At 46.1% G+C, this 22,903-nt stretch overlaps 1 protein-coding gene across 1 annotated transcript in view; it reads right to left on the bottom strand.

Annotated features, from left to right (window-relative positions):
- BLMH (bleomycin hydrolase) overlaps positions 1–22,630 on the bottom strand; it is a 67,053-nt gene extending 44,423 nt beyond the window's left edge. The window contains exons 1-6 of the mRNA XM_040423395.1: positions 22,475–22,630; positions 18,929–19,126; positions 16,062–16,171; positions 9,028–9,169; positions 4,781–4,869; positions 2,588–2,680 (exon numbers count right to left, since the gene is read on the bottom strand). Coding sequence (XP_040279329.1) covers positions 2,588–2,680; positions 4,781–4,869; positions 9,028–9,169; positions 16,062–16,171; positions 18,929–19,126; positions 22,475–22,484 — 642 coding nt within the window. The 5' untranslated portion in view covers positions 22,485–22,630. The remainder of the gene's footprint in view (positions 1–2,587; positions 2,681–4,780; positions 4,870–9,027; positions 9,170–16,061; positions 16,172–18,928; positions 19,127–22,474) is intronic.
- Positions 22,631–22,903: the final 273 nt, after the last annotated feature.

The following is a 22,903-nucleotide window of genomic DNA, read 5'->3' on the forward strand; positions in this document are numbered from 1 at the left end:
TTGTAATATACTATATTCATTTACTGGGGTTGCCTTGATATGGAGCCTCAAATTCCCCCAAAGCCCTCAGTCTTCAACTTACTGAAAATTGATATTTATAGCTCCCATTGACTTCAAGGTTATGGTCTGATCAGTGCAAACAGGGGTTTAAGGGCAACGTATTTGAGAACCGGAGGTCCGATTGCAGGGCTGCAACAATTAATCAACACGAGGGATGAGCGAACTTGTGTTTCAAGTTCGGCATGCAGGGTTCGGTTTATCTAAGAATTCCGTTATGGATTCCGCTACCACGGACCATAACTTATGGGCTGTGGTAGCGGAATCCATAACGAAATTCTTAGATAACCCGAACCTTGCACTCTGAACTTGAAACACAAGTTCGCTCATCCCTAATCAACACATGCTTGAAGAGGTTGGTGGCCGCACCACAGAAGCATGCCGGTGTCATGGCCCATAGGGACTGAGAGTCCCATTCCAGGATTAGAGAAACATGGCTGCTTTCTTCCAGAAACAGCGGCACGGCGGTCCACGAGGCCGATATTGCAGATGAGCAACATTAAAGTGACTGGAGCTGAGCTGCCATACCATATAAAACATTTCATCAGGCGTGGTACTGTTTGTGGAAGAAATCAGCCATGTCTTCTAACCTAAGCCCTTTGAAGATAAAGCTTTGTTCACACCCTGTTTTACATGATGTCCTTCAAATACGCTGGGAAAATCTCCTGACTGTAAGGAACTGCATGTCAAACAACTCATAGGGGTTTTCTGGGTGTTTATTGATGACCTATCCTCAGGACAGGTCATCAGTATCAGATCAGTGGGGGTCCGACTCCCTGCAGATCAGCTGTTTGAGGAGGTCACCAAGCACAGCGCTGTAAATTGTATAGTGGCTGTGCTGGGTACTGCAGCTCAGTCCCATTCACTCGAATGGAACTGAGCTGCGCTTAGATGAACGTAATGTCACTGGCCTAGGAGGAGGCCTCTTCAAACAGTTAATTGGAGTCAGACCGCCACCAATCAGGTATGGATGAATTATAGTAGTAGTAGTAATAATAATAATAATAATAATAATAATAATAATAATAATAATAATAATAATAAGTCATCAATGTTACACACCCGGAAAACCCCTTTAATACCTTGCCTGTAGACACCAACTAAAAAAACTAACTAAAAAATACCCACATTATTCAATACGGTAAAAATAAAGGAACCACATTGGCCAAATGTATGCCGAAATGACATTCTACATCTAGTCCATTACAGCACATACGTTCAATGTACATACCAGTATAAAAAGAACGAGATGTGACTAGGACCTGTCACCATCTCTGACATGGCTGCGTCAGTAACTACTAGCATTACCCATGTATTTCTATGGCATATTGTCAAAACGCTACGTTAATATTCTTACTAGAAGTTTAGGAATAAAAGAACAAGAAGGTATTACCCGTTGGGGGAGGGGGAGTTACACTGACACTGACTGGATGTTATTAGACTCTGCAGGGACACATCCCTGGTAACACTCAGTTGTACCTTTATTCATAAACTTCTAGGGGGGAATAATAGAGGAACAGCACAACATATAGCCATGAAATTAAATGCTTCAGAACTGTTATTATAAGTGGAATACAATTACTTACTAAACAGACATGTAAGGGGTGGTGACAGGTCCTCTTTAAACTGACCAAATAATCACCTTAAAGGGGCTCTCCAGGCTCACTAATATCTAATCAGCGAGTGTCCAACGCCTCACACCCCTGCAGCCACTAGCACTGTGAATGGAGAGGGAACACAGCTCCGTTCAAAGTGTAGTGGCCGTGCTGGGTTACTGCGGCTCAGCTCCCATTCACTTCAATGGCAGCAGAGTTGCAGTACCCCAGCACAGCCACTACACTTTGAACGGAGCTGTGCTTCCTGTTGCATTCAAAGAGCAGCGAAGGCTGCAGGGAAGATCCGATTGGCAGGGGTGCGGGGTGTCGGACCTTTACCCATCAATATTAATTACCTATTCTGAGGATAAGTCATGAATAAAAGAAGCCTGGAAAACCCCTTTAATAAAACAAATGTCTACCTGACATTGGGTGTAGTCTGGAATATTAAAGGGGTTATCGAACGATGACCCACCCAATGCCTGAGCCCCTCATATACATTATACTTACCTGCTCCCTGGCACCCGCATCGCTCTGGCTCCCAGCACGGACGCTGCTGCACCTTCCCGTCGCTCGGATTAACATCCGATGACAGGGGAGCAGCATCGCTGGGGAGGCTTGCGGCAGTCATGGCCTGCTATTGACTGCTCCCCCTTTTGCTGGATGATTTGATCCGCGCAACGGGGAGATGCAGTGGTGGCCGCGCAGGGAGCCAGAGCGGCGTGGGTGCCGTAGAGCGGAGTAAGTATAACCTATCTGAGGGGCCCGGGCATTGGGTGGGTTATTATAGGGGTTTCATAACCCCTTTTAGGAAAACAACGCAGTTTACAAAGCCACATATGTGTGTGAGGAACAGGCCCACAAGTTCACTGCTGACCAACATTACATCATGAAGGTGGTAGAGATGCAGTCATGTTCCTCAGTTTTGCACTCACCTCCTCCATCATCGTGTCCAAAGCTGCAGAGATTTCGTCCTTAGCACAGCCACTGGACACCATGTTCCTCAACCTCAGACAATATTCCCTCATCTTCAAAAAAAAAAGAAATCACACATTATATTTCTTAAAATGCAGCACGAAACTGTATTTTAGTTCCAATAGCCACATGCAACTGGGTGCTAGCATTTCTCTCATCAGTAAAGTACAGTCCCACAAGTGTGACACTGTCAGCAGGGAATGGACAGCATCAGAGTGAGCAAGGACACACGATTACAGGGAAATGTAATGGCCAGTCTTTAAGTTAGTCACACATTTCCAGGAGGATTAACCGGGGAACCGCACAATGCAGAGTTCTGAGATAAGATGCTGCAGAATTATTTAAAGAGAATACAAGTGATTTGGTCGGTTATTTCCATTAGTGATTGCGAGTAGGGCTACAGCTAACGATTATTTTAGCAATCTAGTATTCTACCAATTATTTTTATGATTAATCGAGTAATCTAATAAGAAAAAATGAATTAATAGACTGTTTTCCTTTATAAAAACTCATCAGACCCCTGCCATCAGTCCCCAACGCCCTTCGTTCCCCCCTGTGCGATCACCCCAAGCGCATCAGCTCCACTATCCCCTACCATCAGCTCCGTTCCCCCAGTGCCTTCAGCTCTCCCCACCCCAGTGCCATCAGCTCTCCCCACCCAGTGCCATCAGTCTCTCCCCATTGGCCGGGCCACACTTCAGTTAAACCACGGACGCACAGTCTGTGAAAGCCCAGCCTGCCCTCCTCCTGACACCCGGAGTGCACAGCGTCATTGGTTGCTTGCTATGACGCTGTGCACTCCGGGCGCCCAGCCTTAGTCGCATCCCCACCCGCTCAGTGTCACCAACTTACGTTTCCAGCAGGGGCGCCGCCGACACTCCATCTTTCCGCGCTGCTCTTGGCCCGACGTCACACAGCGCGTCAGGTCACGGCGTGCGTACATCAGGAGGTCAGTGCAGTGCGGGACCATGGAAGTGCTGTATAGTGTCCGGAGGCCCCCTGCTGGAAAGGGGAGTATTCCGAGGGCATTGAAGTCCAGCGGGAGACCACAGAGATTCACTCCCGCTCTGTGGTCACGTGACACAAAAAAATTTGCATCAAGGATTTTTTTGTGTCTAATTACTCGATTTATTGGAATACTCGTTGCAGCCCTAATTGTGAGTCAAAACCAGATGTGAAGGCTACACACAGACATAAGGTATAATGGAAGGATTTGCACCTGTTCTGTGTCTCTGACCAACGACTAGTTTTGGCTCACAATCATTGACCAAATCACTGAAACATGAACGAGGCCTAAAGGGGGTTTATGGCCATAATAATTTTTAAGCAAGTGCCCGCAGCCTGCCTGCTGAAACAGAAGATTCTGTAGGTACTGAACTGCTCTACGCCACCGCCATCTTCTGATCCTGGCTGGCTATGGGCATGGTCACATGTACCGCTCCACCACTGACATGCTGCTTGTGGTCACGTCACCGACGAGGCCAGTCATTGGCTGGAAAAGTGACCATGCCCATAGCCTGCCCGGATGTAAATGGTGCAGGGTCCGGAAGATAGAGACAGAGGAGGACCGGAGCGGTGTGCAGCAGGTAGGGACGAGTCTTCTGTTTCAGCGGGCCGGCTGCAGGCACTTCCTTAAAAATCATTATAACTGGAAAACCCCTTTAAAGGATCTATAGTGTATATAACGCCCTCAATACGTGCTCTTGTGGGACCAGAGTGAAAGAATTAACAGCCTGGCATGTGACATGACCTTAGTCGGTCCGTATAGTACAGGTGAAACTCGAAAAATTTGAATATCGTGCAAAGTTCATTTATTTGAGTAATCCAACTTAAAAGGTGAAACTAACATATGAGATAGAGATAGACTCATTACATGCAAAGCGAGATATCTCAAGCCTTTGGTATAATTTGGATGATTATGGCTTACAGCTTATGAAACCCCAAAGTCACAATTTTGAGGTACCCTTTGCTCAGGGGGTATGGATTTAATTAGCTGACTAGAGTGTGACACTTTGAGCCTAGAATATTGAACCTTTTCACAAAATTCTAATTTTAAGTTGCATTACTAAAATAAATGAACTTTTGCACAATATTCTAGTTTTTCGAGTTTCACCTGTATGTACAGATAGTGTATAGGTATTAAAATAGTTTACCTTGTGATTCAATATGTCGTTCATTCTACGACTTGCCTCTGACGAGTGGGATTCTGGGAAACATTTCTTTGGGATAACACCATATTTTTCTACAAGAGTGCAAAGGAACAAAAAAAGAGCAATCACAGAGACTGGATTAGTAGATTACCACTCTCCCACAATGAAGACTGCGCTGTTTAGTCGGTCTGCATTGCCATTAGCTGTGCGGCCATTAACAATGCAGGCCGACAAAACAGTGTGCTCTTCATTAGTTTAAATACAGCCTGCTGTGGCCCATCACAGTCCAAATCAGGAGAGAACCATTAAAGGGGTTGTGCAGTCAGTACATACTGATGTGAGGGGTCTCACTCTCAGCACCCCAGTTGATCAGCTGTTTGAAGAGGGGACAGTGCATATACAAGCACTGCTTCCCCTTCAAGATTACACTGCGCGTCCTCTCAGAAGTCTCAGCAGAGCAGTGTAACTACTTGTTCAGCTTAATGTGATGAGCATTTGTAATTAAACTGTGCCACTGCTGCAAGCGAAACCTGAAGAGGAAGCGGTGCTCTTACGAGCGACTTCTCTTCAAACAGCTGCGGCAGAGGAGTGTTGGACCCCCACCGATCTGATATCGATGGCCTATCCTAAAGATAGGTCAAGTATATCTACACGTGGGGGCACAGATTGGGCCTTAAAAGGGGTTGTCTCATCATGGACAATGGGGGCATATCGCTAGGATATGCCCCCCCCCCCCCACTGTCTTATAGGTGCGGGTCCTACCACTGGAACCCGCACCTATATCGAAAACGGAGCCCCGCAAGTGAAGGAGGGCGCACTGCGCATGCACAGCCGCTCTGCATTCATTTTCTATTGGGGTGGCGAAAATAGCCTTGCAGGGCTCCGTTCTCTATATAGGTGCGGGTCCCAGCGTTGGGACCCACACCTATAAGACAATGGGGGCATATCCTAGCGATATGCCCCCAATGTATATGATGAGACAACCCCTTTAAAGTGGTTATCCGACACTAACAAATGCCCCCCCATATGCCGGACCCCTCACACTGAATCTACTTACCTGGCTCCCCGCGTCGTTCCTGGCCCCCGCACGGCCGCTTCTGCCCGTGCGCTGATAAAAACATCCGGTTCCGGGGGGGGGGGGGGGGGGGATGGAGGAGCAGCCAATGCCAGGTGGTGATGGGGCATTACCCGCGATGCTAGGTAGGCTAGTCCCGTCACCGCCTGCCATTGGCTGCTCCCCCCAACACCGGATGTTCTCATACGTGCACAGGGACAAGCAGCTGCAGCCATGAGGGGGCCAGGAGTGACACGGGAGCCAGGTAAGTAGAATCAGTGTGAGGGGCCCGACGTATGGGGGAGCACTTGTTAGTGTTGGATAACCCCTTTAAAGTGGAACCAAGACAGAATATCTTTTTAATTTTTTTTTACATTTTATGTAATGGGAAAAATGCATCATTTCTTTAATGTATCGAGCAGGGCAAGAGCTTTTTTGCTTGCATTTTTTACACTGCTTCCGCCTAGCAGTGTTCCCGGTGATGTCACCGGACCTAATGAAAAAGCCCTTGCCCTGCGTGATACAGCGGAGGGCAAGAGAGAGCGTTGGAGCATGAAATGCTCTGATGCTCACATCAGAGGGGCCGAGTAGGTGAAGAAGGGGATATGTCCGGGTTCAGTTCTGAACCCACTGGTGTACAAAAAACCTTAAAAGCAAATAGCCTGTGAGAACAAAATCGTAAAGAACAAAAAATTGTGATATGTAATAATTTAGGTGGATTTAAGATGACATATATTCCATGACATAGACGCATTATTTTATGCGTCCATGATGTCCATGTGACAGAAGACAGTCCATGATGGTGCAGTTGGGTCCAGGGTGGTAGAATTTATTTAATTTCACAGACTATTTTTATTTATGTATTTTTAATATTTGTCTTCTTTTTAGGTTTCATTTAAGCCTCATGCACACGACTGTAATTTGGCCACTTGGACACATTCATTTCTGTGTAGCCGCAGAAGACGTGGCCAGCACATCCATGTCATTTGTGTACTGTCCAAATCTGTGCGGCCGTTCTGCAGATTATATCATTTTATAGCCCTATTCTTGTCTGTTTTGTGGATAAGAATAGGCATTTCTATAAGAAGTTTGCGGAATGCACATGGCCGACATACGTATTTTGTGGATCTGAGGTTTGCAGTGGCCGTGGGCACGAGGCCCTATTCTTTTTTATTTTGCCTGATGGAAGATGTGAGATTAACAGTTATCAAAACGCTTTCCGGGGGAAATTGCTGGGAGGACACAGATCACCCCCTCCCAACATGCTCCTCTCCATCATCAAACCTGTGAGCCATCACAGGTTTCCATGATAACAGCCTGAAAGCAGAAAGACTCGGAGCGCGGTGTTTAGCATATTTTGTGGCAGGGAGTGGAGGATCATTTCACGAGGATCGGACTGAGGAAGAGAGCTAAGCAGCGAGATTAAACAAGAACGCACATATTATATAAAGTGTGGTGAGGTGAGCTGGCTTGGCCAGTGTATAAAGTGTGTGATGGGCATTCTGCACACATATCCCTCGTTGCTGTCAAAGTTAAAAAAGGAATGATTACTGGCTTTTGGGCCAAGGGCGGTAGTATTTCTGAAACTGCGCAGTTTGTGAATTGTTCATGCGCTGCTGTAGTGAAAGTGTATCATGAGTGGACAAATGGCACCATTGCGAATAACCAACGTGGAAGTTGCGGAGCATCAGGTGCCAGAGGAGAACGTCAGCTACCAAGGTGCAACAGGGCGGACCAACACCCTACAGCAGGGATCAGCAACCTCCAGCCCTCCAGCTGTTCTCAAACTACAACTTCCAGAAACCTCCTTTCACTTCCCTCAGAGTTACAAAAACAGCCAAGAAAGTGTGCATGCTGGGAGTTGTAGTTTCACAGCAGCTGGAGTGCTAAGGTTGCTAATCCCTGCCAATACCGTGTTTCCCCGAAAATAAGCCCTACCCCGATAATAAGCCCTAGCGCTATTTTGCAGGGTTTTTGGAGTAGGCTTAAAATATAAGCCCTACTCCAAAAATAAGCCCTAGATACAGCCGTATTTTATTTTATTTAAAGGGAAGGTGGGAGAAATGTGCGGGCTGCAGCAGCTCAGGAGCGATCACTAATGGCTCCTGAGCTGCCATGAAACTGTTGGCGGGCGGGCAGCGCAGACTTTAGCCTTCAGTGAAGCCGCCAGCCCGCGCATACATCGCAGCACTAAGCAGCACCTAACGGGCTTCACTAAATGCTAAATTATGCCAGCAGCCCGAGCTTCCCTTTACTTTCACGTTGGGCGGGCTGGCAGCTTCTCTGTATGCCCTGTACTGCCGCCAGCCCATACGTTCTTACTTACATGAAGAAGCCAGCAGGAGGATCTCCTTCTCCTCTCTGCTGCCTGGAGGAGCTCCCTACATCTCTCCCGTGCCGTATCCGCTCTCCCTGGTACCGTAGATTGCTGCCTAGGTCCCTTGGGTAAGGACAGCTCAGGGGCAATATACGGTACCAGAATGAAAAATGTGGAGTATATGGGTGCATTCATATGGATTAGGGGGGTTATAGTCATATTTAATATAAACACTGTCCAGGGACTGTTCTGTAATTGGCATGTGTCTATATAAAATATGTTCATGGAGCCAAAATAAGCCCTACCCCGATAATAAGCCCTAACCCTAAGACCCTATCTTATTTTCAGAGAAACACGGGTAGTAGGCCGCGACGGGAACGAGCCTCCCTAGCATCACCCGCGATGCTAGGGAGGATCTTTGTTTTGATACGCTCGTCGGGAAGATGCAGCGGCGGCCTCGCGGGCATCAGAAGCGACGTGGGTGACGGGGAGTGAGGTAAGTACAATCTGTATGAGGGGCACAGGCATTTGGGGGGGCATTATAGGGGTTGATTACCACTTTAATCTTAATTAGATGATCACAGTGATGTGGGACTGAAAGGGGGACACCTGGGGAATGACAAGGGGACGGCAGCAGAAGGTGCTATATGTTCTAATAAGGACACTATAAAAATCTGCTGTATAAAGAGGAGTCGAAGGTCCACAAATCTGTGCTTTTCAGAGATGTAGATCTGGTACTGTATATAGGGAAAGCGGTGCTATCAGTTATACTGCAGGTTCATGTTCAAGCCTACATGTCCCTTATGTTTCGGTGAGGAGCAGTGGCAAATATGTGCAATGCCAGTGATCGACCACTGCTTCCTTTCTGTATCCGCTTACCGATCAGATTAACAAGCATGTCCCACTGGCCTCCGTCATTGTTGGGGTTCGAAATAAGGAACTGCATCAGCCTTCCATCGATCGGCTCGTTCAGGTGTGCGGTTTCTACAAAAGCATTTAGGAAATAATAGCAGCGTTCTACCTGCGGAGAGTACAGATTATACTGTTAACAGGGTGGAACCACAGGAGATTCTCAGATCATACATGTTTGTAGCTTACCATGTTCACTTTACAATATTAAAGGGGCAGCCCCCCTGACTTGAGCATCGGAGCAGTTCATGCTCCGATGCTCTCCTTTGTCCTGCGCTAAATCGCGCAGGCAAAGGCTCTTTTGTTTACAATAACACATTGCCGGGCGGAGGCTTCCGCCCAGCAGTGTGTTCGGTGACGTCACCGGCTCTGATGGGTGGGCTTTAGCGCTGCCCTAGCCGTTTTACTGGCTAGAGCAGCGCTAAAGCCCGCCCATCAGTGCCGGTGACGTCACCGGGCTCCCTGAGCAGCCGGAAGAGGAGGTTAAGCTCGCCTGCAAGAGTATAAGAAAACAGTCACCTCCAGCTAAGAATTTCCTACATGAAAACGGGGCTTCTGAAATATGTGGCAAAGGTAGGACATGTATGTATGCATTATGTATGTCACTCTAGTACTATTACACCAATGTTCCCAATCCCGGACAACCCCTTTAATTTATGCCAGAGCCTGCTGTCAGTATATGCGACCATTTATGTATCATCTGTGCTCCAGAGATTGCTTTACAGCAGCAACAGGAGTGTAAGAAAGCTATGCCAGGCAAGAACTCTTGATGTCTATGGGGGTGTTGCTCTGTGACATATAAAGGGGAAGGAAGAGGAGCTGAGCTGTCGTCATCACAGTAAAAGTCCTCCATAGCACATCCGTACAGGCTTTTAGAAGAGAGCGCCATCAGGAGCTCTACAAAGTACATCACTGCCCCTGCCTGCGCCCGCTCCTCTAAAGCAGAGTGGAGATGGCGCAGGCAGGAGCAGTGATGGGTGCTCCTGCCTGTACATCGCTCATTGGGCCCCAGAGTGGAATCCGTACACTGCTGACAGGTCAGCGGGGTATGAGTGTACGGTTTCCAAAGCACTATAGGCACCTGATTTATTCATTTTCTGACATTTAGAATAGGATTTAATATTGTATATAAAAGTTGAGGTAGACTTTAGGAAGGTTGTGCATCACTATATCTGATCAATACCTAAATCCTCATGAAACTCTGAGAGGAAGAAAGTGTTTCTGTTAATACAAAACTGGGGATAATTCATGGGCAAGGGCATCGTCCGTCAGTCCAAGACACTGCGTGTGCAACTATGCAGCTGGTAGAGACCCGGGGATATTACTGAAGGAGAAGTTGCAGAATAAGGATTTAGGTTATGTCAGCAGATCAGAGTTGCAGACACAGCAGCTAAAAAAGTGACCCCTCGTGTGCAAATCAAGGATCGGTCACAGAGTTGATTACCACCATGAAAAGTTTTGTGAATATAAGTGATTCAGTACATACTATATCAGCACACACTATATGGGGGTGCATACTATATTAGCACACACTATTTATGGGTGCATACTATATCAGTACACACTATAAGGGTGCATACTATATGAGCACACACTATATGGGTGCATACTATATCAGTACACACTATAAGGGTGCATACTATATGAGCACACACTATATGGGTGCATACTATATCAGTACACACTATAAGGGTGCATACTATATGAGCACACACTATAAGGGTGCATACTATATCAGCACACACTATATGGGGGTGCATACTATATCAGTACACACTATAAGGGTGCATACTATATCAGTACACACTATAAGGGTGCATACTATATTAGCACACACTATTTATGGGTGCATACTATATCAGCACACACTATAAGGGTGCATACTATATCAGCACACACTATATGGGGGTGCATACTATATCAGTACACACTATAAGGGTGCATACTATATGAGCACACACTATATGGGGGTGCATACTATATCAGTACACACTATAAGGGTGCATACTATATGAGCACACACTATATGGGGGTGCATACTATATGAGCACACACTATATGGGGGTGCATACTATATCAGCACACACTATATGGGGGTGCATACTATATCAGCACACACTATATGGGGGTGCATACTATATGAGTACACACTATAAGGGTGCATACTATATGAGCACACACTATATGGGGGTGCATACTATATTAGCACACACACTACAAGGGTTGTGGTAATCTGGACAGTACACAAAGGCATGTGTATACCACCCAGATACCTCAGCTGGGTGAGATAACTAAAATCCGGAAAGCTGCAGTGGTCTCAGCAAAGTATAATTTTGCATACATTTTCTTCTGGGCTGGATTTTACTTAGATTGGCGGATAGGTTTGGTAGTGGGATCTGCCAGTCCACACTCTTCCGGCACAGGTATTCCCTTTCACCTGAGGTGTTCACAGGTAAGGCCTGCTCTAATCAAGGAGGCCTAAAACCAACCCTCGCAACACTTTAAGGGCTGGGGGTCCCTGAGAGAGATGGGAAGATGTGGAGAATTGGTGAAGCGGGCATCTGGGGTCTGCCAGCCTATTTCGATTATGGAGAAAGATTTACCTGACTCTTTTAAACCCCTCCCAGTAGTAGGATTAATGAGGAAGGTCTGGGGAAAGGTTAGGGAAATTCTGGGTGTTCGGGAACTATTGGACCTGTCTCCTGTTTGGAATAACCCTCATTTAATAGAATTGTCCAAACGGCAGGGATTTTCTGATTGGGAACGTAAAGGATTATGGAATTTAGGTCAACTATATTCACAAGGTATCCTAAAACAATTTGCACAACTTTGCACTGAATATGGCCTAGTGTCTACCCATTTCTATAAATACCTTCAGTTAAGGCACGCTATCAGTTCGCAGGATAAGGTGCGCCCCCTACAATTTGTATCACATCTCATGCTTAAAAAACTGATAGAACCAGGTCCTGTAAAAGGAGCTATTTCGGATGCTTATAATACTTTGCTAAATGAGCAGCTGAAAAAATATCCGCTCAAAGTTAAGTTGAAGTGGGAGAGGGATGTGGGCCCCATCTCAGACAGCCAATGGGAAGAAGTCCTTGCACAGATTCCTACTCTAACCCCTAGCGAAGCGGCTAGACTGTCTCAACTCTATATGATACACAGTTTGGTTGTTGGATCTTTATGTTAAGGATCCTGTTTAGTGACTATCCTGTTTTGTACAATGAGTATTTTTGCACTGTGTTAAACATAATATATGACACAAGAATTTTGTAAAATGATATTGTTTATTTTTACAAAATAATAAAAATTTATCTTTAAAAAACAAAAAAAAAAACAAAAAAAAAAACCCTCTGTGTGTTAGGGCTCATGCACACGACCATATGCCCTCCGAGACATACTGTCCATGAGCGGGCCATATGTCCCGGAGCGGCATACATCGTGCGCACGAGAGCACACAGCATCATAGATTACTAGAATACTGTGCGCATTGGGCCGCCTGCAGGACTACTGTCCTGCAGTCATATGATCATATGAGTGCAGGATAATAGCCCCTCGGGCGGCCCGATACGCACAGCATCATAGTAATCTATGATGCTGTGTGCTCTCGTGCGCACGATGTATGCCGCTCCGGGACATATGGCCCACTCACGGACCGTATGTCTCGGAGGGCATACGGTCGTGTGCATGATCCCTTAGTCAGGGGGAAGAAAAGGCTGAGGAAGCCTGAGTTTGGGGGGACCTAGCAACGTCTGCGGAGAGAGGGTCACACAGCCAGAGTCAGGCGGACTTCTGGCCCACAATCCCCCAAAGGTACTGATGTTGTTGTAGTCACAGCCTGGAGGCTGCTGGACTGTTTGGGCTGAGAAAGCCACATCTGATCACGTGTGAACTGTGAGTCAGGGAATGAATTATGTATTAGGTAGTGCCTAGACGGGCAGGAGTTATTTTGGTTGCTGTATTGTGCTAAAGTGCTAGAAAATAAAGCATCGTTTGGACTTCAATCCGGTTGTCTGTGAGAAATCTGTGATTGAGACCGATCCCTTACAGAGTGCATACTACTGTATATTAGCACACACTATAAGGCCTCTTTCACACAAGCATGACGGATTAGGTCCAAGTGTGTTCAGGGTGCGTTCAGTGAAACTCGCACATTTTGATGCATTTTTTCACACGCGTGATACAAAACTGAAGGTTTACAAACAACATCTCCTAGCAACCATCAGTTAAAAACGCGTCGCACCCTCACTTGCTTGCGGATGCAATGCGTTTTTCACGCAGCCCCATTCACTTCTATGGGGCCAGGGCTGTGTGAAAGATGCAGAATATAGAACATGCTGTGATTTTCACGCAACGCACAAGTGATGCGTGAAAAACAAAGCTCATGTACACAGACACATTGAAATGAATGGGTCCGGATTCAGTGCGGGTGCAATGCGTTCACGTCACTCATTGCACCCACACGGAAAACTTGCTCTTGTGAAAGGGGCCAAAGGGTGCATACTATATTAGCACACACTATATGGGTGCATACTATATTAGCACACACTAAAAGGGTACATACTATATGAGCACACACTATAAGGCTGAGTTCACACGAGCGTGCCCGGATGCGTTGCGGCAAACCCGCGCGAGTAGGTACCCAATTGCAGTCAGTTTTGACTGCGATTGCGTTCCGTTGTTCAGTTTTTATCGCGCGGGTGCAATGCGTTTTGCACGCGCGTGATAAAAAACTGACTGTGGTACCCAAACCCGAACTTCTTCACTGAAGTTCAGGTTTGGATTCAAGGTTGTGTAGATATAATTATTTTCCCTTATAACATGGTTATAAGGGAAAATAATAGCATTCTTTAATACAGAATGCTTAGTAGGTGGTCAATTGAGGGTTAAAAAATAAAAAATAATTAACTCACCTTCTCCTCTTAATCGCGTAGCTGCAGGTCTCTTCTTACTTCTTTAATCATGAGCTGCCGGCTAAAGGACCTGTGGTGACGTGAGATCACATGGTCCAATCACATGTGAATCACCATGGTAAAAGATCATGTGACGTACCATGTGATGACCGGAGTGACGTCATCACAGGTCCTTGAGCTATAATTAATGCTGACCACAGGTTCTATTCAGTAAAGGGGAGAGAAGAAGATGCCGGGCTACGCGAGCAAGTGGATTAAGGTGAGTTAAATGATTTTATTTTATTTTTTTTAACCCCTCCAGCGATGTTTTACTGTGCATTCTGTATTCAGAATGCTATTATTTTCCCTTATAACCATGTTATAAGGGAAAATAATAATGATCGGGTCTCCATCCCGATCGTCTCCTAGCAACCATGCGTGAAAATCGCACCGCATCCGCACTTGCTTGCGGATGCTTGCGATTTTCACGCAACCCCATTCATTTCTATGGGGCTTGCGTTACGTGAAAAACGCACAAAGAGGAGCATGCTGCGATTTTCACGCAACGCACAAGTGATGTGTGAAAATCACCGCTCATGTGAACAGCCCCATAGAAATGAATGGGTCCGGATTCAGTGCGGGTGCAATGCGTTCACCTCCCGCAACGCATCCAACTCGCTCGTGTGAAAGGGGCCTAAGAGTCACGACCATGTCCATGGGTCGTGACATAACCATGTTATAAGGGAAAATAATACAGTGAATAGACTGTCATCTTAGCAACCATGCGTGAAAATCGCACCGTATCCGCACTTGCTTGCGGATGCTTGCGATTTTCAAGCAGCCTCATTCATTTCTATAGGGCCTGCGTTGCGTGATAAACGCACAATATAGAGCAAGCTGCGATTTTCACGCAACGCATAAGTGATGCGTGAAAATCACAGCTCATGTACACAGCCCCATAGAAATGAATAGGTCCAGATTCAGTGCGGGTGCAATGCGTTCACCTCCCGCATTGCACCTGTGCGGAAATCTCGCCCGTGTGAACTCAGCCTAAGGGTGCATACTATATCAGCACACACTAAAAGGGTGCATACTATATCAGCACACACTATATGGGTGCATACTATATCAGCACACACTATAAGGGTGCATACTATATCAGCACACACTATAAGGGTGCATACTATATCAGCACACACTATATGGGTGCATACTATATCAGCACACACTATATGGGTGCATACTATATCAGTACACACTATAAGGGTGCATACTATATCAGCACACACTATAAGGGTGCATACTATATCAGCACACACTATATGGGTGCATACTATATCAGCACACACTATATGGGTGCATACTATATCAGTACACACTATAAGGGTGCATACTATATCAGCACACACTATAAGGGTGCATACTATATCAGCACACACTATAAGGGTGCATACTATATCAGCACACACTATAAGGGTGCATACTATATCAGCACACACTATAAGGGTGCATACTATATCAGCACACACTATAAGGGTGCATACTATATCAGCACACACTATAAGGGTGCATACTATATCAGCACACACTATAAGGGTGCATACTATATCAGCACACACTATAAGGGTGCATACTATATCAGCACACACTATATGGGTGCATACTATATCAGCACACACTATAAGGGTGCATACTATATCAGCACACACTATATGGGTGCATACTATATCAGCACACACTATAAGGGTGCATACTATATCAGCACACACTATAAGGGTGCATACTATATCAGCACACACTATAAGGGTGCATACTATATCAGCACACACTATAAGGGTGCATACTATATCAGCACACACTATAAGGGTGCATACTATATCAGCACACACTATATGGGGGTGCATACTATATTAGCACACACTATAAGGGTGCATACTATATTAGCACACACTTTAAGGGTGCATACTATATCAGCACACACTATATGGGTGCATACTATATTAGCACACACTATGTCGGCGCATACAGAAACACACATTCTCCAGGGAAATGTATACGTCATCCATCTGAAAAAATGTATGTGCATCTAATCTGTTTGAACAGATAACGTACCTTATCCCAGAAAAAGAGATACGACTGGCTAAACTCGAATTCTTCAAGATTAAACTTCTTTATAAAAGGTAGTCTCATCACGTTTAGACAAGAAAATATCCAGCACCTTCCTAAAGATGGCAGAGAGAGAAGACATTTTGTTATGTCACTGAGATTAATAATCATTAAACCAGACATTTACCAAAAATGCTAAAACCTATTCATCTCATATTACTGCATACTGGCAGATGCCATTACATACCACCCCAGCCAGAAAATCTTCATATATTAGGGAAATAGATGGTAAAGCAGTAGCCAACTGTTCTGTTAATTATATTCTTTTTTCATATAGATTTTGGCATTTTTCTATTCTGCCGCCGCAGCTATTTTAGCAAAAGTGACAACTGGCACTGTTGGCTACTGCACGCACGTCTTACTAATATATGGAGAAGTTTTCCTTGGAAATGTACAGAAATTGGCCTATATACTTGCAGGAATATTTCTAACTTGAATGGGGTATCTTTAAAGGGGAACTGTCATCAACGTTATGCTGACCTCACTGAGAGCAGCATAAATAGTGACAGAAATGCTGATCTCAGCGCTGTGTCACTCATCAGCTAAAAGTCAGTGGTTGCTGAGAACCAGCATCATAATCATTGCAGCTCAGGCCTTGAAAAGAGTCAAATCTACCTGAGAAGAGTCCTGGTTATTCCTAATCTCCTGCTCTCTCCTCCATCTGCTGATGATTGGCAGTTCTCTCCTAGAGAGAAAGGGAGAAAACTAGGTAGAAGACGGTCAGTCATCAGCAGGTGGGCGGGAGAGCAGGACTTCATGAATAACCAAGACTCTTCTCAGGCGGCCGTGACTCTTTTCCAGGCCCAGTCTGCAATGATTGTGATGTTGATTCTTGGCAACCACTTACTTTTAACTTTTAAATTACCGACCGCTGAAATCAACTTGCCGGTCACTACTTTATTCTGCCGTTAGTATGGGTAGAATAAGGTTGATGACAGGTTCCCTTTAAAGGGTCGCTAACTTATCAAAAAACTTTTGATATGTCATAGGGACATATCAGAAGATTAGACCGGGTGGGTCTGATTGCCGAGACCCCCACTGATCCCTAGAATGAGGGGAGAGAAAGCGCGTGCATATTGCGGTCTCTCTCCTCACTGCTGAGGACAGAATCGAGACAGGCCCATAGACTTCTATGGAGCATGTCTCATGCAGCAGCAAGAGAGAGCACTCTCAGATCTCAGACCCCCACCGATCTAAACTTTTAATATGCCTCCATGAGATATCAAAAGTTTTGTGTAAAGTTAGTGACCCTTTCAAGAGAACCCGTCACCATGAAATTACAGTACAATCTTCAGGAAGCATGTTACAAAGCAGGAGGAACTGAGCAGATTAATATATAGTTTTACTGAAAAAGATGCAGTATCGCATATAATTTACACACTTATATCTATGCTTTTTTGATGTTCCCAGTGTACAGCTATCAGTGACTGACAGCTATCTATGTATACACACTTACACAGAGAACACAATCACTGATAACACCTGCCCCATGTACAGCTATCAGTTAGTGACAGCTATCTCTGTATACACACTTACACAGAGAACACAATCAATCACTGATAACACGTGCCCCATGTACAACTATCAGTTAGTGACAGCTATCTCTGTGTACACATTTACACAGAGAACATCATCAATCACTGATAACACCTCCCCTGTGTACAACTATCAGTGACTGACAGCATTCCCTGTGTAAGGGTGTATACAGAGATAGCTGTCAGTCACTGATAGCTGTACATGGGGAGGTGTTATCAGTGATTGATGGTATTCCCTGTGTAAGTGTGTATACAGAGATAGATGTCAGTCACTGATAGCTGTACATGGGGAGGCATTATCAGTGATTGATAGTAATTTCTGTGTAAGTGTGTATACAGAGATGCCCAACCAGCCACTCCGTACATTTCAGGGTGCTCCACGGGGTTCCTGTTCTCTGACAGGATGTTCAGGTGCAACTGCAATGCCCTTGTTATACCTGAAGACTCATTTGCATAAACAACACCATATATCAACATGGGATCAAGTACATCTGCACAGTCAGAAGGTTTTATTTCCAGGTATGTGTTGATAGATTCAATTTTTTTTTTAAATGACCCTTTCACTTATGGACTGCCTCATCTCATCACAGGATTTCTGCTGTGCATCAGCCCATAGGAATACACAGGAAAGGGAACTGCATGTCCATGCCACTTCCCTCGGATTTACATATAACCGCATGAGGGCTTCGTTCACATTTCCGTTTTTCCTGGACAGCACACATACCCATTGAATTTAATGTGTCTGTTCACACATTGGTATTTTTTTTTTACTGAACGTGGGCCTGTGAAAAAAAAAAATCACGAAGAAATTCACTACTTTGGTTCATGATGAGGACCAAACACGCCCATTGAAGTCCATGGGTCGTCGAAAAATCTCTGACACAACACAGGTGGCATCCGTGTTTGGTCTGTTTTTTACTGAACACTGACAGGAGAAGCTCTGGAAAATAATTTTCAGCTGAGAAGCGTCTGTGGATTACGGATGACGCGCAGAAAGTAAAAAACAGACACGCGACCCAAACACGGATCCTTCGCTGACAACTTCACGGATGATTTTTTTCACAAGTATCAAAAAGGCACGGAAATATGTAGGAGGCCTGACACATCAATAAAAATAAAAAAAGTGATATATTAAAAAAAAAAAAAAAAGTTGTGTGCAAATCTGAATAGGGCTCAAATCGTACAAGTGACAGAGTCCTGAACAATCAGTGCGTTTCCCTGCAGATCGGCTATAACAACACACAACGCAAGCAGATCGCCAGGAACAAGTTGTCGTACCAGAGTTTTTCTGGTTGGAGACCGGTTTGCCCTCAGCCGGAATGGTGTGCTGGAAAACATGGACGCTGTCCTGGACCGTCTGCCTCTGCAAGCACACCTCCAGCGGATCGCTGCACGTCGCCACATTCTGGGCCAGCACAAAGCGGGGCTCGTCCTTCAGCTTCTTCCTGAAGGCAGCAATCTTATCCGAGCTCAGACCTGGAGACACAGAAAGCAAATATGATAAGAAACCATTACATCAAATCTGTCTATGTTTGGTTGTCAAGTGGCCTATGGATACCTTTGGGAGTCCATTTTCTTTTATCGTTGCATTTTCCTCCGTTTTTAAAAATTTTCTAAAGTTTTTCTTCTACGGCTTTCAGTTGCAGTGTATCTGCAGGCTGCTTCTTTCTGCTTCACACCGCATCTGTCAGCGAGCTGCTCTGACGGCAGGATCTGTGCTTTCCTGACAGCTCATAAACACTCGTTTGATAAGGGCTCATTCACACCAATGTAAGGGCTTTGTGGCTGGTCCGCAATACAAGGGCATTGGCCGTGTGCAACTCCTTGCTGTGGATGCAGACCCATTGACTTGAATGGGTCAACGATCTGCAACATACGGCAAAAGTTAGGACATGTGCTATTGTTTGCAGAGAGGAGGCACGGATCGGAGACCCACAGAAACACTCGGAAGCGCTTCCGTGGGCTTTCGGGTCTGTGCTTCCACGCCACAAAAGATAGGACATGTCATACATTTTGCCATATCTTGCAGATCGCAGACACATTCAAGTGAATGGGTCCGAATCTGCAATACGGGATTCACACAACCGCTGCCCGTGTATTGCGAATCACTATTTGCTGTCCGCAACACTAAGAATGTACTTTAAACAAGCGTTTACGAGCTGTCAGGAGTTCAGCGATAAGGGCTACAGATTCAGCTGACAGAGCAGCTCTCTGATGCATTCAAAATGAAAACCCACAGCAGAAACCACTGCGGTGTTTGCTGTGGGCTTTCAATTTGAATGATGCGGACCCGCTCTCTGTTTAGCTGCATTGAATGGAGCAAATTCTCGAGCAGGCTCCCACTGCAGCTTTTCGAGGGGTCTACATGGTAACCAAGCCAAAAATGGACCTGTACATATTTGGCGCGGTCTGGAAAACGACATGGCAAAAGTCCTCTGCCACATGAACTGTGCCACAGCCTTGAGTTTGCGTAGTTTTCAGCCACAATAAAAAATAAATTTAAAAAATTGCCTTCAAACGTGTCCATAGCTTTTAAATGGAACTAGTTTTGGGAAGGGGGGGGGGGTTCACTAAACCATCAGTATACAGCTGGGGTTTAGGGTAGAACCTGCGCAGAGCAAGCCCATCCATTCACGTAAAGAATAGTAAATGGCAATCATATGTAGGGCTCATGCACACAAATCTATTTTTTTCCATGTCTGTTCCGGGTATTTTGCAGCCCTTGTCTGTTCCGGGTATTTTGCAGCCCGTATATGGAACCATTCACTTCAATGGGGCCACAAAAAAACCTGGAAATGACTCAGTGTGCATTCCGTGTCTGCATGGCCGTGCCACAAAAAAATAGAACATGTCCTTATGTTCCACAAAATGCGGAAAGCACATAGTCATTATCAGTGTTTTGCGGATCCACAATTTGCGGACCACAAAACATTCAACGCTCGCGTGCATGAGCCTTTCCAGGAGAAGAGTCCAGGACTCCTATCCCGTGTTATCAAACCCATGTACCGCGGCGACACACCTTCACCGCACGTGTCCAATGAAGCAATGTGCCCGATTCCGCTGGGGGTGAGTCCCGGGCTCTTTTCGCAGCTGATTTTCCTTTGTCATTTAGGCCTCATGCACACGATTGTTCCATTTTTTGCGGTCCGCAAATTGCGGATCCGCAAAACTCGGAAGCCGCCCGTGTGCCTTCCGCAGGAACAGGCGGCCCATTGTAGAAATGCCTATTCTTGTCCGCAAAACGGACAAGAATAGGACAGGTTATATATTTTTTTCCGGGACCACGGAACGGAGCAACGTATGCGGACAGCGCACGGAGTGCTGTCCGCATCTTTTGCGGCCCCATTGAAGTGAAAGGGTCCGCACCCGAGCCGCAAAAACTTTGGCTCGGATCCGGACCAGAACAACGGTCGTGTGCATGAGGCCTTACTGTTCTTTGCGGTGATGGACGGGCTTTACTACTCGCAGGTCTGGAACCCTAAACTGAAGCTGCAAAACGACATGCTGGTGGTTTAGTGATCCTAAACCAAACGACAGGTCCCCTTTAAAGGCCACGTTTCGCCAATTTTTAACAATTAAAATCTACAGTGAAACACATTCTTCTCATCTCTGGTCTGCTTGAGGCAATGTTCACACTGCTAAAATCTGCCACAGGTGCAGCAGCAGAAAACGGGCGAAATCCACATCTCGAATGGATTTTCTGCGACTGTCGAGTCGCAGTAAGTCGCATGTCGCATGTCGCAGTGCGACACCATAGACTGCCATCATAAAAATTGTCGCGCGACATTGGTGCGACAAATGTCGTTGTGTAGACCTAGCCTTACTGGGGGGCACTAATGGGAAGGATTACTCTCACTGGGGGCATTATTCTTACTGGGGCACTGTTCTTACAGGGGGGCATTATTAATTCTAGGGCACACTAATGGGGGCATTACTATTACTGGGGACACTTAACTCTGGGGCCATTATTCTTACTGGGGGGCACTACTATTACTGGAGGCAGTGTTAATTCTGGGGGGCACTAATGGAGGCAATAATATAATTAGTAGCCACAGTATGACAGCAACTCTCCCGTGTTAAGCCCCCACAACTACACCCCCTTCGTGTGTGGCTTAACTTGGCGATATTTTGTGTTGGGAAAGGTGGCAATCCTAAACCCGCACCTATCTGACTTTGGTGGCACATCGTAGCGTCATGCCACCAATGTCCCAGGCGACACATCCCCTTTAACCTCATCATTTTTGGGGTGGACATATACTTCTAGCACGGACGGGCAAAGCGCTCTAGACCAGCAATCCCCGGCACTCAAGCTCTTGTCAAACTACAACTCCCAGCATGCACACTTGTCAGCTGATCTTGGAACTTCCATTAAAGTAAACTGAGCATGCTGGGAGTTGGAGTTCCACAACAGCTGGAGTGCCTGATGTAGACTGCAAGAAGCTAGAATGCTTATCTATAGAAAACCAGGTGAAAATGTAGATGGCAGAGGCACAGTCCAGGGAATGGGACGCCTGGGGCCTGTCCAGCCTGAAGAGCACACTCCCTATACAGGGCCCCTACAGCAGCTCTGCTGGGACTTGTGGTTCCACAACACAAGTATAGCTATTCTCTGCAGCGAAGATCACAGCCGGGAAAACACGCCCACAAGCAGAAACGTCCACACGAAGCCCCGCCCTATCCAAACAAAGCCCCACCCATGACTCAGCATTAGAGTCTACGGCCCGAAACAAAAAATAAATAAAAAATGGGTAACCTGACCGCACCCCGTGCTGTGGACATCTCCCACCCCGCGGCTTTACACGGTCTGATTCCCCCCTGCGTTACCTGTGCTCATGGTATCTTCCTGTGCTCACAACAGCGGCGCCGTACAAAGATCCTGCTCAGTAGAACCGGCAAATCTCGTCGTCTCCGTCCGGCTTCCGGGGCTGGCTCAGGAAGTGGCCGACCGTGTGGAGAATGAAGCAGGCTCTGTGGGGAGGGGAGACACGTGATCTAGCGCGATACTAAGTGAAAGGGAAAGTGGATAGATTTCTTCAGGATGGGATGTGACCGCTGGAGGGCGCTGTGCCTGTCGTGATCGCTACAGGGCTCGTTATGGTACGCGTTGTGCGGTCCGTAAAACGCGGATTGTCAAAATACGGCCTTGTTCACGTTTTTTTCACTGATGTATGCTGGCCGTGTGCTCACCATATCACTGATCCGGACCCATTCCTCTCCGTGCCTCCGCATCGCAAAAAATAAAAATAGAATGGG

The sequence above is a fragment of the Bufo bufo genome, chromosome 3 (genome assembly GCF_905171765.1).
Source record: "Bufo bufo chromosome 3, aBufBuf1.1, whole genome shotgun sequence".
In the NCBI taxonomy this organism is placed as follows: domain Eukaryota; kingdom Metazoa; phylum Chordata; class Amphibia; order Anura; family Bufonidae; genus Bufo; species Bufo bufo.